Source organism: Tachypleus tridentatus, chromosome 7 (assembly GCF_004210375.1).
Source record: "Tachypleus tridentatus isolate NWPU-2018 chromosome 7, ASM421037v1, whole genome shotgun sequence".
Lineage (NCBI taxonomy): Eukaryota > Metazoa > Arthropoda > Merostomata > Xiphosura > Limulidae > Tachypleus > Tachypleus tridentatus.
Window position 1 is genome coordinate 8,009,035 of NC_134831.1, and position 16,926 is coordinate 8,025,960.

Consider the following 16,926-nt stretch of genomic DNA (forward strand, 5'->3'; position numbering starts at 1 on the left):
TTGTTACAACACTGCTTTACTCAGGAAATAAAGACGACAAACACAATAACCATAGCTGTGTTATTTATCATTATTACAACACTGCTTTACTCAGAAAATGAAGACGACAAACACAGTTACCATAGCTGTGTTATTTATCATTGTTACAACACCGCTTTACTCAGGAAATGAGGAAAACAAACACAGTTACCATAGCTGTGTTTTTTATCATTATTACAACACTGCTTTACTCAGGAAATAAAGACGACAAACACAATTACCATAGCTGTGTTATTTATCATTATTACAACACTGCTTTACTCAGAAAATGAAGACGACAAACACAGTTACCATAGCTGTGTTATTTATCATTATTACAACACTGCTTTACTCAGAAAATGAAGACGACAAACACAGTTACCATAGCTGTGTTATTTATCATTATTACAACACTGCTTTACTCAGAAAATGAAGACGACAAACACAATTACCATAGCTGTGTTATTTATCATTATTACAACACTGCTTTACTCAGAAAATGAAGACGACAAACACAGTTACCATAGCTGTGTTATTTATCATTATTGCAACACTGCTTTACTCACGAAATGAAGAAGACAAACACAGTTACCATAGCTGTGTTATTTATCATTGTTACAACACTGCTTTACTCACGAAATGAAGAAGACAAACACAGTTACCATAGCTGTGTTATTTATCATTGTTACAACACTGCTTTACTCAGGAAATGAAGACGAGAAACACAGTTACCATAACAGTGTTATTTATCATTGTTACAACACTGCTTTACTCACGAAATGAAGACGACAAACATAATTACCATAGCTGTGTTATTTATCATTATTACAACACTGCTTTACTCAGAAAATGAAGACGACAAACACAGTTACCATACCTGTGTTATTTATCATTGTTACAACACTGCTTTACTCAGGAAATGAAGACGACAAACACAGTTACCATAGCTGTGTTATTTATCATTATTACAACACTGCTTTACTCAGAAAATGAAGACGACAAACACAGTTACCATAGCTCTGTTATTTATCATTGTTACAACATTGCTTTACTCAGGAAATAAAGACGACAAACACAGTTACCATAGCTGTGTTATTTATCATTGTTACAACACTGCTTTACTCAGGAAATAAAGACGACAAACACAATTACCATAGCTATGTTATTTATCATTATTACAACACTGCTTTACTCAGAAAATGAAGACGACAAACACAGTTACCATAGCTGTCTTATTTATCATTATTACAACACTGCTTTACTCAGAAAAATGAAGACGACAAACACAGTTACCATAGCTGTGTTATTTATCATTATTACAACACTGCTTTACTCAGGAAATGAAGACGACAAACACAGTTACCATAGCTGTGTTATTTATCATTATTACAACACTGCTTTACTCAGAAAATGAAGACGACAAACACAGTCACTATAGCTGTGTTATTTATCATTGTTACAACACTGCTTTACTCAGGAAATGAAGACGACAAACACAGTTACCTTAGCTGTGTTATTTATCATTATTACAACACTGCTTTACTCAGAAAATGAAGACGACAAACACAGTTACCATAGCTGTGTTATTTATCATTATTACAACACTGCTTTACTCAGGAAATGAAGACGACAAACACAGTTACCATAGCTGTGTTATTTATCATTGTTACAACACTGCTTTACTCAGGAAATGAAGACGACAAACACAGTTACCATAGCTGTGTTATTTATCATTATTACAACACTGCTTTACTCAGAAAATGAAGACGACAAACACAGTTACCATAGCTGTGTTATTTATCATTATTACAACACTGCTTTACTCAGGAAATGAAGACGACAAACACAGTTACCATAGCTGTGTTATTTATCATTATTACAACACTGCTTTACTCAGAAAATGAAGACGACAAACACAGTTACCATAGCTGTGTTATTTATCATTATTACAACACTGCTTTACTCAGGAAATGAAGACGACAAACACAGTTACCATAGCTGTGTTATTTATCATTGTTATAACATTGCTTTACTCAGGAAATGAAGACGACAAACACAGTTACCATAGCTGTGTTATTTATCATTGTTACACTGTATACTTGAATATTTGCAGATGTGATATAAACCACCAGGTCCTTTTAGAGTGATGTTAGATGCTTCTAACTAATGTGGAATAGACCAACAGTACGTCTATCTGATGGAAATAAATTAACAGGTTCTTCTGGCTAATGTGAAATAGACCAAAATGTGTTTCTATAAATGTGAAAGAAACCAACAGATGATTCTGTCTAATGTGAAATAAACCAGCTCGTGCTTCTAGCTACTGTGATATAAACCACCAGGTGCTTCTAACTAATGTGGAATAAACCAGCAGTACGTCTAGCTCATGTGAAATAAATCAACAGGTTCTTCTAGCTAAAGTGAAATATCTTAGGTGTATTACAGTAAATTCTCGTAAAATATAATTAAATAGTTCGAATAGATAAATAGGTATACCAAATATATGTTCTTATGAACAATAGAGAACAATCAACAGACACGTTTAAACAATAGTAGAAAACACCAATACTCACCGACAAGAACAAGTAAGTCACAACAATATTAGGAAACTCTCTTACAGACAGGAACAAGTAAGTAAAAGCAATGCTAGAGAAACATTAACAAATAATGACAGAAGCAGACAACTCTCAGAGTTTACCATAAAAACGTTTACCAAACATCAACATTCAGCAAAATAATTTTGAAAATCTGTTGGGCAAAAACAAACAGTAATTAATATTTTATCACACCTAATCAAATATCGATAATCATAAAACGAATAATAACTGAAACGTTGATTAAAAGTACTAATACACATATTGCACCAATGCATCAGTAATCCAGCATCGGGTACGTAATTCGACAATAACCAGCTTCTTTTCACTAGCTACCAGTCATCTGGTCATGTTTCAAAACACTGGTTGACATTCTGTTTAATCCAGAGGTATGATTATACATCTAAATATCATACTTTACACAAGTTTGTTCCTTATGAGCTACAAAACAACACAAGTGGAGTGTACAAGGTTAACCAAGGTGGAGATATAACACACGGCTCGTGACAAGTGACAGTACAGGTAGCAGTGTGAAAAACTCAGTTTATCTAAATCATAAAGGATAGAAGGAAACCGCATTTTTTAAACAACAATTGGTTGTATTCACACTATAAGCAGAACATTTCTAAAGAACTTTTAACATAATTATCTCTATCACTGGGTTATTTCCTTAGTAAGACCATGAAACCTCAGTGTCCTAAAGAACTTTTAACATAATTATCTCTATCACTGGGTTATTTCCTTAGTAAGACCATGAAACCTCAGTGTCCTAAAGAACTTTTAACATAATTATCTCTATCACTGGGTTATTTTCTTAGTAAGACCATGAAACCTCAGTGTCCTAAAGAACTTTTAACATAATTATCTCTATCACTGGGTTATTTCCTTAGTAAGACCATGAAACCTCAGTGTCTTAAATAACTTTTAACATAATTATCTCTATCACTGGGTTATTTCCTTAGTAAGACCATGAAACCTCAGTGTCCTAAAGAACTTTTAACATAATTATCTCTATCACTGGGTTATTTCCTTAGTAAGACCATGAAACCTCAGTGTCCTAAAAAACATTTCACACATTACTTCATTTTCGTTTCAAAACCACCTTTGTTAACGTAATATTTCTATGGTGTATGAATAATTCCTTACTTAAGATGGCTGGATACTGTAGTACTTTAGATGCGTGGATACTGTAGTACATTATATGGGTAGATACTGTCCTACTTTAGATGGATGGATACTGTAGTACTTTAGATGGGTAGTTAAGGTTATACTTTAGACGGATGGATACTGTAGTACTTAAGATGGGTTGATACTGTTGTACTTTAGATGGGTAGATAAGGTCATACTTTAGATGGATGGGTACTGTTGTACTTTAGATGGGTAGTTAAGGTCATACTTTAGACGGATGGATACTGTAGTACTTAAGATGGGTTGATACTGTTGTACTTTAGATGGGTAGATAAGGTCATACTTTAGATGGGTAGTTAAGGTTATACTTTAGACGGATGGATACTGTAGTACTTAAGATGGGTTGATACTGTTGTACTTTAGATGGGTAGATAAGGTCATACTTTAGATGGGTAGTTAAGGTCATACTTTAGATGGATGGATACTGCAGTACATTAGATAAGTGGATATTGTCCTATATTAGGTGAGTAGATACTGTCATACTTTAGATGGAGGGGTACTGTAGTTCTTTAGATGGGTTGATACTGTAGAACTTTATATGAGTAGATACTGTTGTACTTTAGATGGGTTGATACTGTAGAACATTACATGGGTTGATACTGTACAATATTATATGGATGGACACTGTAGTACTTTGGATGGGTGGATACTGTCATACATTAGATGGGTTGATACTGTGGTACGTTATATGGATGGATACTGTAGTACTTTGGATGGGTGGATACTGCAGTACATTAGATAAGTTGATACCGTAACACTTTAGATGGGTTGTACTGTACTACATTATATGGATGGACACTGTAGTACTTTGGATGGGTGGATACTGTGGTACGTTATATGGATGGATACTGTAGTACTTTGGATGGGTGGATACTGCAGTACATTAGATAAGTTGATACCGTAATACTTTAGATGGGTTGTACTGTAGTACTTTGGATGGGTGGACACTGCAGTACATTAGATAAGTTGATACCGTAACACTTTAGATGGGTTGTACTGTAGTACTTTGGATGGGTGGATACTGCAGTACATTAGATAAGTTGATACCGTAATACTTTAGATGGGTTGTACTGTAGTACTTTGGATGGGTGGACACTGCAGTACATTAGATAAGTTGATACCGTAACACTTTAGATGGGTTGTACTGTAGTACTTTGGATGGGTGGATACTGCAGTACATTAGATAAGTTGATACCGTAATACTTTAGATGGGTTGTACTGTAGTACTTTGGATGGGTGGACACTGCAGTACATTAGATAAGTTGATACCGTAATACTTTAGATGGGTTGTACTGTAGTACTTTGGATGGGTGGATACTGCAGTACATTAGATAAGTTGATACCGTAATACTTTAGATGGGTTGTACTGTAGTACTTTGGATGGGTGGATACTGCAGTACATCAGATAAGTTGGTACCGTAATACTTTAGATGGGTTGTACTGTAGTACTTTGGATGGGTGGACACTGCAGTACATTAGATAAGTTGATACCGTAATACTTTAGATGGGTTGTACTGTAGCACTTTGGATGGGTGGATACTGCAGTACATTAGATGGGTGGACACTATCGTGATTTTACTGAACCTTTAATTATTGTTTAATCTTGTTTTGTTTTTTAAGTAAAGCCGTGTCGGTCTGTTTACTAGGTCAACAGCGTGGAATAAAACCACGGGGTCTCGTGTTCCAAGTCCCCAGACTTACTGTTGTACCACCGAGAGACTTGTTAGTTTTAAATCCAGGGTTGTGATACTGCAGTACAAGTACAGATATACTTAGTAACAGTTTATAATATATGTCAATACAGCATCCCAGAGATTTAATGGCGAAGAAACTTTAAACTGGAAGAACCATTGCACGTTTCTTATAGCAATATACATATATGTGTATGTCTGTTTTCTAACTGGCATGAATGTATACACAACTTGGACCAACTTTAAGCAGCGATATACGTGTTGTGTGGCTTCTCAACCCGTATCAGGTAGGTGAGTAGTGTTTAACTGTGTACAACATGCAGGGACGTATAAAAGTAAGTGAAGTTTAGACAGTATCTAATGCAGCTTAGAGAAATAGACAGATTTTTTGTTTGCTCCATAACTGACCGTTCTGTGGTATTGGGAAATCGAAAATGCAAAAACTAAATAAAAACGTTCTTAGGTCAAGCGAATATACTGTAGAGACGTGACAAACGTTCGTCTGTTTGGAAAAGAAAAGAAAATACTGAGTGAGTTACGCCTACTTTGAAAAATTCTAATGGAATGTTAGATTATGAGTGGGATCTATATGGGTGAGTTCTAAATCCCCATGAACGTCAAGAGATAGACTATAGAGATAAGAATAGAAAGGTTTGGACAGTGCATTTATTTCTAATACGATAACAATAATAAAATGTTACACCTTCCATGCACAGCCTAGCGGTTAACGTTACATACTGTATAATTATAGTTTTTTGGTATTAACCCCATTATGGTTTTTTTATCGCCATGTCGATACATGGGTATGTTATAAAAGTGACCGTCAAATCCCTGAAGATGTGGTAGCGAGTGGCATTGCTTTCCCTCTAGTCTATTACTTCAAATGTAAAGACATAAATAGCCGTTTACTAACTTTAAAAGACATACAAAAATATTTCCCCAAAATCTCTTCATTGTACTTTCTTAAACTTACTTATAGATGGCGCTACTATTGAGTGCATTTTCTGCTATCCTTTTAATTGCTTTATTGTTTTATTAACTCGCAACGAAAGCAAGAGTGGTCGGATTTTAAACCACTAGGAGTTTGATAACAACACTTTTGTCTGGTTTTTTCCTGTTTTTTCAGTAATAAACTTATATTTATTTAAAATCAAAATATCATGTCGTCTTTGTCACTGACTGTTTTTCTGTAATGATTTAATTGCTATGTCAATGGTAGAGATGAGTTCGTTTTTCTTTGTCATTTTAATTACAAAAGCTATATAAGAGAAGAATACAGACTAATGATAACACTATGTAACAACATGTTTACTTGTTCTTGTTCCTGGGTAGAAATTATTATTTCTCAACTGCTTTTGCCTAAAGTAAATGGAAAAGACCTATTTTTCTCTTTAAACTTTGCTTTTGTGACCTGGGAGCGTATAACGAAAACATGATGGGAGACTATATTTGAAAGCTGATACGTGAAAGTGATTTACATTACAGTCGCAAATCTCGAAAAACTACTCACTTCTAAACATTTTGGTATAACCTTAGTATAAATACATGTAAATCTTGATTCATATGTTGTTTTATTCAGACCTTATGTAAATGAAAATGTGAAAATTTGCCCGTTTTTTACATAGAAAATAGGTTTAATTTCTAAATTTCATTATCCAGGTCACAAAAGTAAAGTTTGAAGGGAATAATTGCCACTTTCTGTACTTTTACAACATAAGTAATTATGTGTGTGTGTTTTTCTTATAGCAAAGCCACATCGGGCTATCTGCTCAGCCCACCGAGGGGAATCAAACCGCTGATTTTAGCGTTGTAAATCCGGAGACATACCGCTGTACTAGGTAATTGCCATAAGCAATTAAGGAATAACACATACTATCCAGAAACAAAATTTGTGTTACATAGTGTAATTGCACTGAGAAAGCATGTTTTAAAAGAAATCACTCTTTATTGTGGTGATACAACAAGAAACGATTACATTTTTTTATATAGGATAATGTCAAATTTCATCTTCTAAAACTCAGAAAATCCTTCTCAGATCCAGAATGATCAAGATCCGGATTTTTTTCTCTAGTGCGGTGAGCAGTTTTCACCTGAAATGTGGTACTTTACAGAGTTATTTACCAAAATTCACCTCATTTCTCATCATAAGACTACTTCAGATTGATCCAGAATGCAAATCCGAATTCGAATCCGGACCAAGTTTGCGCGAAATTCAAAACAAAACAAACCATATTTGGAAAGTACAGTTCTACGCTGACTTTCTATCTTGTGTATAAGTTTTGTGTTTCCTCCCAGCAGCACAGCACTGAAAACAGGGTTTCGATACCGATGGTGGGCAGAGCACAAATATCCTATTGTGCAGTTTTGTGCTTAATTCTAAACAAACAAGTCTTGTGTACACCGATCTATCGATTTTACGGGTCCGAGTCCGGGAATACACAAATGGACCCGATTGGAATAGCCTGGTTTATTTACCTCCGGGTGAGAAAGTAATTAGGGGCTCAATCCCTGTGGTGGATGCAACGCTTAACTCATTTTGCAGCTTCCTGCTTTTGTTCTTGGCGGTTCCGACAAGATCACGTGGTTGAAATACCTCTGTGTAATTAGCCCCACGCGTCGACACCGTCCTTGAAATGATAAGCTTAGAAAATGGAGTGGGTGGTGGACGGGTGGGAATGAAAAAATGACAGATTAGGCATCTTGTCATATTCTTGAACAAGGACTCTGACGTCTTGTTCTGACTAGAGCACGAAATAAAGAGATGTAAACTGACAAAGTTACTGATAACCGTTGTGTTTAGGACCGGGAATGTTTATTTTCACATTGTTTGTAGATCGCTTCTGTCTCATTACATAAGAAACTAAAAACATGGAACAACTGTTTTCCTACACCCAGTTATACGTCCAATTATAATAGTAATACACACACAAAAAAAAACGACAACAAAAATACTATTTATGAATTTCAATAATTCGATTTCAAGACAAATGATGCGAAAACAACAGGAAATAAATAGTGTACTAAGTGTCATATTAATCTTTTTCCAAGAGTAGTAACGGATTCAGCAAAGTTGTACCCTGTTTGTTGTTATTAAGTCCAAACTTACACGATGGGCTAGCTATACTGTGTCCACCGTAAGTATCGCAATCTTATACACTATAAACCTTCCGACGTCACCGGGGTTGGAAAGTGTAGATATAACCTATAAATTCGAATTCTTTCAAGTAAATTGAATATTTGTTCTCCCATTGTCTCGACAGTAAGCTAACATCTGAGGTTCGGTCCTGGTGTGGGACAGAGAACTACTCGCTGTGTGACGTTACAATAAAAACAAAACACACGATTTCAAAGTACAATGTTTAAAGTAGTAGCGTTATTTTAATTGCCTTATTTGTAGATGACTGAGTTTGAAATCATTAAAAGATCAAAATTTAAATTAATAATTTCAAGATTTGTTTCTTAGATTGTGTCTTGGTACAGAATAGGCACTCAACTCGTAATCCGAGAGTCGCGGGTTCGAATCTCTGTCACACCAAATATGCTCACCCTTTCAGCCGTTGGGAGCGTTCCAATCAATCCCACTATTCGTTGGTAAAAGAGTAGTTCAAGAGTTGGCGCTCGGTGGTGATGACTAGCTGTCTTCCCTCTAGTCTTACACTGCTAAATTAGGGACCGCTAGCGCAGTTAACCCTCGTGTAGCTTTGCGCGGAATTCAAAAAACAAACAAAAGCAATGGCACAGAATAAACGTCTGATAAATGGAAAGAAATTTTTTTTGTCAGAGTTTTGTGAGAGATTTGTTCAAAGCCCCATAAAAATAACTTGTGCTACCCGTCAACAAAAGGCAGGCAGTTAAGAGCATCCGCCGCTATCTCTGGTGTTCTTTAATTAAACAGTGGAATTTAATGGTCACTCTCATAATGCACTCAAGACCTCAAAATGAGGACCGTTATTTTTGCGACAACTGGACGCGAAGCTTGTATCGATAAAATAGATCGTGATTGTGTAAAAACAGAATAGAATGGTTTGTTTTAAGAAATGCATATTTTTAAATCGAGTTCAGTATATTAAAACCTGTTTCGTACAATAGCTTTATTATTCCTAAAACAAAGTCAAAATAAATAAAAATGTACATTTACAATTTGCTTGTTTCATACGCTGGACTCAAGGTAAGACAGCTGTTAAACAGACGAAGTACCAAAACACAACATTGAGTGGTATTTCTTGAACGTGGAACTTGTGTAAGTGAACGTAATATACTCTGACTTTATCGAAATGAACGTAGAGATTCATGATTGTCTTTGCTATTTTCAATGGATTTTTTGTTATTTTAAATCGAAGTCACATGCGGCACCTGCTACGTCCACTAAGGAAATCGAATCTTACGCTTTTCAGTTTGTAATTGTATCGAACAAAGAAAGATACTTGAAAAATTGTCTACTAAATGTTTCCATACTTGGTAACAATTAAAATCGCTGATATTCAAATGGTATACAAATTGTGTAGTGTAGTTGATTCAATATTACTGTTGCAGGGAATTATACTCTAGTGAAGGTGTGAGAAAATAGCTATTATCACGGTTACGGTTATCTGTTGTGTCTACCGCAGGGAATCGAACCCCGAATATTTGCGCTGTTAGTCCATAAACTTGGCACTGTCCAGTAGATCAAAACAAGTCACCTACTTAGGGTGTAACCCAACGTTAACTTGTTTTCAGTAATGGCTACAGCTACTTTTTCTCATATTATTGTTTATAAAGATTAGAATATACTAAGAGACATTTTCGGCAGTAATCCCAATAACACCTAAGATGTATATTAGATTTTGTTAAATACTTATGTAGTACAGTGGCTCTCAAACTTGGAGGTGGTATATCCTGGAAGTCTTTAAGAGGGTTCAGAAAAGTAGAGCTTAACAGAAGAATAATTTAACACGATGAATAAAGTGACAACACAGATATCCAACCACAAAAGTAACAATTAAACACGTGTGACGTATACATCTGTTTACTTCGTGATTTTTGTTCTTGTTTTCAGGTTTAACATTTGCTTTCATTCCATTAAACGGTAAATATGAAATGTCAAAAGTACTTAAGGTGTGAGCGAAGGTGTTCCCGATTGTTAGTTTATACGTGAGACCCTAAGTGGCCCAAATTATCGCACGTGTGGTGTACGCCTTTCTCCCCACGCCCTTTGGTTGAGCAATAAATCTGCGGGTTTACGACTCGAAAATCCCGGTTCGTTACCCGCGTTAAGCCTAGCACAGATAGCCAGCCCATTGTGTAGCTCTGCATCAAATAACCAATAACAATCTTCTAGTTTAAGGTTTAAGACACATCGATACTGACAATCAGCGAGTAGAAAGTGTTACAGAGAAGCAGGTACGTAGTGTGTATGTGTGTTTTTCTTATAGAAAAGCCACATCAGGCTATCTATTGAACCCACCAAAGGGAAGCAAACTCCTGAGCTTAGCATTGTAAATCCGGAAACATACCGTTGTACTTGTGGGGAGCGGTACGTAGTGAGTGAGCTCAAGTAACACGTTGTGTTAAAACCGAGAGTAAAATTTAAAATAAAAAACACCCAATTTTCAAAAAAGGGAAAGTTCATTGTTGTAAAACAATTAAGCCTAAAAATACAGTCATATACAACTCAGGATTTGGAAATAAAATAAGCCACTGAAAAAAAAAAGTATTTGTTTACAGCACAGAACTACTAAATAAACTTTTCTGCATCGAAATTGAATTTTAGCGTTATGAGCCCTTAGGCTTAGTGTTTAGTCAACAGAGAGCCCATAAAAATAGTAATTCCAGAAAGTGTTTTATATGTAAAGATGCTCAAAACAATAATTAATATAATTTTTCAAGTTATTTCAAAAGCGCTTTTATAAATCGAGTAAACGTTTAGTATTAACATGTTAAGATATTTAGTAAATAAGTAAAACCCAACATTTACTTTTTACATAATTTTAAATTAAGTGTGATGTGTCAATAAGGGAGTGGGTAAAGTGTCCAATTTTAGCATGTCCCGTTTGTGATTCCGATGGTTCGGGTTTTAGTTCAAATGCCACCAAAATAAAAATGTATTTCAGAACTTTCTGAGATATATTTTTATTTCAAGTGGGTTTCTTGTGATCGAGAGTCGCCAAAATAAGTTTCGCACTTTAGCCTGTGAATGTGTTACAAGAGAGACAATCAGACTCCACTGTTCGATTACATTAGCCTGTGGCGCTATTTATCAGCTGTAATTTCCTGTAGCAGTTCAAAATTAAGGACGTTTTGTGTATGGGAGGGAAGCTATGTAGGAAAGTTCTAAAGAAATTAAAAAGGTACTTATGTGACGTTGAAGATTTGTTCCAAATGAAAAGTAAACCAAAAATAAAAAAAGCAAACAACTAGCAAATCAGAAACAATTAAATCAAATAACTAGCAAATCACAAACAAGTAAATCAAATAACTAGCAAACCACAAACAAGTAAATCAAATAACTAGCAAACCATAAACATGCAAATGAAACATCTAGCAGATTACAAACAAGTAAATGAAACATCTAGCAGATTACAAACAAGTAAATGAAACATCTAGCAGATTACAAACAAGTAAATCAAACAACTAGCAAATCACAAACAAGTAAATCAAACAACTAGCAAATCACAAACAAGTAAATCAAACAACTAGCAAATCACAAACAAGTAAATCAAAATTGAAGCAGTTTTTATTATTTTTTTCTTTTTGCAAAACAAGAATGTTTAAGACAATTAACTGATTAATTAATAACTTAGCAGTTCTACTTTCTAAACTTTCACACCATAATAATTGTTAATAGCGTTCCCACCAACGCTATGTTTGTTGTGTCCTAGCCAGTCTGATGAACTCCAGATTGAGTAAAACGCGTCTTCGACAATAGTGATGATAAATATAGTGTGGTTGGATTATTATTATCATATATATACAATGCGCTATTTAAATTATTAGAATTTATGAAGCCTTATATATAGAATTTGATGTTTAAAAATTTGATAGACCTAATACTTAATTCAATATCCCTCTTGGACACATCCTTTTAATCTGTGAGTATATTTATGACAAATATGTTTTAGTTTGTATCTTCAGTTCTCATTTCAAAGCTTCGTGTAAGGCTAAACAAAAGGTATTCTGCGCACGACCGTCCCTAATTTTGAACTGGTGATTTAGAGGGAATGTAATTAGTCAACAACAACTCTTGGACAGTTCTCGTCTGATCGAATAGTGGAATTTGATTGTCACTCCTTTAGCTCACCCACAGCCTCAAAAGTGCGAAGCGCGTGTTTGCGACAACAGAAAGTTATACTCAAATTATCAGTCGAGGCACGCTAACCACTAGCCACACCTAGCCGATGTTCAGTTAAAGGGGAGTGTTTGTAGGTTTCTGAAAATATTTGTTTTGTCGTCGATGTAGAAATACGTAAATGCAATACTGCGATGTATTAAACGTCAGTTTATGAAAGGAAACAGTGTGATTAAAACATACGTATTATAGTAAGTTAAATTTTATTTCTATTGGTAACCAAGTTGCAATTAGAAACGTTGAATTAGAAGGAATTATTTATTTGTTTCTGTGCTTGTAATGATATCCTGTTACTCTATAAATTAATAAAATAAACAGCATACACTTCCAAAAATCATAAACTGCTCTTTTGACTGGCTAAATACACCATTATTTAATATTCTGATTGGACAAAACCATCAGACTACGCCCACTTTTATAATTGTTTACAGTTTGATGGAGAAACACCTAGACCAAGCAAAACGTCTTGTAACAAGAAGAAATAGAAACAAAAATTGATAAGTTTAAAACTACTCTAGAAAATGGCTGTATCGAATTTTCTTTCTTATAAGCTGTAATAATTAAAGTTCGTTACGTCTATACCAAGGAAGTGTGACGTATTTAATATCAGTGAAAAAAAAAGAGATTATAATAGCTTCCAGTCTTGCATGTTCACAAGTTTTCCACATTTCTACAAGTTAAAAATAAATTGCAAACCCATGTCTATTATTCATAAAGAATTCCATGATTGTTATATAAAAACAAAATAATATTTATAACAAGTGAAATTTGTCTGTTAACAACATTCGGGAATCGAGCCCATGATTTTAGCGTTGTAAATAACGATGGAAAAACAATAAACAAATGTATTAATAATAACGAAAAAATAGTAAGTACACATATTAATAATAACGGAAAAATAGTAAACACACATATTAATAATAACGAAAAAATAGTAAGTACACGTATTAATAATAACGGAAAAATAGTAAACACACACATATTAATAATAACGGAGAAATAGTAAATACACACATATTAATAATAACGGAAAAATAGTAAACACACACATATTAATAATAACGGAAAAATAGTAAACACACGTATTAATAATAACGGAAAAATAGTAAACACACACATATTAATAATAACGGAAAAATAGTAAACACACGTATTAACAATAACGGAAAATAGTACACACACATATTAATATAAACGGAAAAATAGTAAACACACACATATTAATAATAACGGAAAAATAGTAAGTACACGTATTAATAAGAACGAAAAAATAGTAAGTACACACGTATTAATAATAACGGAAAAATAGTAAGCACACTTATTAATAACAACAGGAAAATAGTAAACACACGTATTAATAACAATGGAAAAATAGTAGACACATGTATTATTAATATTGGAGAAATATTAAACACATTTATTAACATTAACTGAATATTTGTTTTGTTTGTTTGTTTTTAAGCAAAAAGCTACACAATGGGCTGCTTTACCTACCAGTTACTGCAGAAATATCAAACTTATGTGTATCAACAATAACAGAAAATAATAAACGTATGTTCTAACAATAACCACTAAATAATAAACATACGTTCTAACAATAACCAATAAATAGTAAACGTATGTTTCAACAACAACCAGAAAATAATAAATATATCTTCCAACAATAATCAGAAAATAATAAACAAAGAATCTGATATTTTTGTTAATCATTCTATTACACACACTCAAACAGTTACGAGAGAGACAACAGTTGACGCCTTACGAACATAAAATACACCAAAAAATTTACCCGGATGTCCTATAGTTTTCCAGTCGTAAAACAATGACTATTCATTAAAAACCAAATTTTGACAGGTTTTGTATTGTCATATTATCACAACCTGTTACAGCGGGAAGTGTTTTGGGTTCTCTGTGTAAATAAGCAAAAGATATTTGAAATCGGTTCACAGTTGAATTAGCTGCTCGAGGTTATGTAAACGTTCAGTGAACCGGTTCATAAGTTAGTCCAAACCGGTCTGTAGACATTGAACACCTGATAAATAGCTGCATGGTGTGATGTCATATAATATCACACAGGACCCCTCGTTGTTGCTGGCATTATATGAAAAATATTTATACCAACAGCATAGAAACCTTGAGGTTCACACTCAAGACGACACACATAATTTATAGGCTAGGCGGCGGTCTGTGTGTTTAATATTCCAACAGGTATATTTAAGTCGATAGTTTCACGAGGTGTAACACGTGAAAAGGGCAGATCACGTGAACAACCACCATGTATAATCAACTTAAACATAGGTCAGAATATCACAGACATATTGTTATTTCTACAACAGCTATTATGAACAATCAACTTAAAATTATACCATAATATCACAGACATATTGTTCTTTCGAAAACAACTATTATGTACAATCAACTTAAACATAAATCAGAATATCACACACATATTTTCTTTCTAATACAACTATTATGTACAATCAACTTAAACATATACTAAAATATCACAAACATATTGTTCTTTCTAATAAAACTATTAGGAACAATCAACTTAAAGATCTACCAGAATATCACAGACATATTTTCTTTCTAATACAACTATTATGTACAATCAACTTAAACATATACCAGAACAACACAGACATATTGTTCTTTCTAAAACAAGTTTTATGTACAATCAATTGAAACATATACCAAAATATCACAAGCATATTGTTCTTTCTAATATAACTATCAAGTATAATCCAATGATGACACTCAGTAAGGTAACTGTGTACATAATTCAGTTTCCCACAAGAACTTCCCTCCTACCTGTACCACTCTAGCCCAAGATGATAATATTTGTCGAAGAAGTGAGGTTCTGGACCTGGACCACGGACATCTGGGTGAAGACGGAGATACTCAAGTAACGCCCGAGTACCCCCTTTCTTCACGCCTATGATCAACGCTTGGGGCAGTCGTTGTTTCCACTGGTTGCTGTGGCCCCGCTCGTTTGGAGCATGTGAAAGAGACCGACGTGTTTGGCGGGATGTGTAAGCCAATTCATCCGGGTAATCCGTATAGTCGTATGAGATGTCCTGTACAAGATGTCTATAATGGTATTTCTTTATGAGCCAAGGCTTTTTAGAATACTTTCTTGGAAAGGAGACATTTTTATCCAATCTCTGAATGAAAGGTGATTTTTCAGCCCGTGTCGCCGTTTCATTACTGTTAGGCAGACGTTGCTGCCATCTAGACTTACAATAGTAAGTTTCTGTATCCACCAGTAACATGCATATCACAAACAAACTTAGTCCTGCCACTAAGAAAGTCCGCCAATGGCGGCGATACACCTGTGACATTGCCGCTCTAATAATTCTAAACATCCTGTGCAGTGGATTAGAATCTTTTCATTACACGAGCTGAACTTCGACAAACAACATTTATCTGTTTGAAATCGTATCTATGTTGGATGATGTAACCTATATGTAAAAAGCATAATAATTTAATAAAATAGTACTCGTTACAAACGTCCAAGTGGACCTCAGTGGAAAATTAGTCCAGCAATATTTCAGGACTTATTATCATTGGTTCAGTCTTTGGCGAGATTTCCCGTGATCTTACCTCGAGCCAAACACGAGATATTCAGCATGCACGTACACATTCAAATTTACCCGTCATACACCACCACCTCCTGGCAGCGTCAACAGAAGTGCACTTGTGGAGGGCAACCCAAGCAAGAAACAGAACAAGAGTCAACATAACATGATTGGCTGTTGAAGTTCCCTGTTTAGTGGAAAGCAGGAAAAGCCGAATGTTGCTGCCATTAGCTACGGGTGAGTCGCTAGGAGACAGTGCTGTGGTTTCACGTGATGTGCTTCCTCGTGACGCTTAAAGTATCTATGAAGTTTTTTACTGAAGTAGTTATAGCTTCTAATAGACGTTGAATGCCCCGTGCAATGAAAAAATTCAAACAGCTGTTGAGTTAAAACAAACAATCTTGTGAATGGAACAAAATAAAAAACGGTTGTAACATTCTAGATGTTATGTATTCTTTAGGTCACAGAAACAACACCTAAATCTCAATGAAGTCTGTTGGATCAACAGAATACATCAAGAAACATAAAAAACA

The 16,926-nt window shown here is 34.6% G+C and overlaps 1 protein-coding gene across 1 annotated transcript in view; it reads right to left on the reverse strand.

The window, feature by feature from the left end:
- Positions 1-16,668, reverse strand: part of LOC143255059 (heparan sulfate glucosamine 3-O-sulfotransferase 6-like) — a 28,216-nt gene extending 11,548 nt beyond the window's left edge. Inside the window, exon 1 of the mRNA XM_076510107.1 lies at positions 15,627-16,668. Within this exon, the coding sequence (XP_076366222.1) occupies positions 15,627-16,180 (554 nt within the window). The 5' untranslated portion in view covers positions 16,181-16,668. The remainder of the gene's footprint in view (positions 1-15,626) is intronic.
- Between the last annotated feature and the right edge of the window lie 258 nt (positions 16,669-16,926).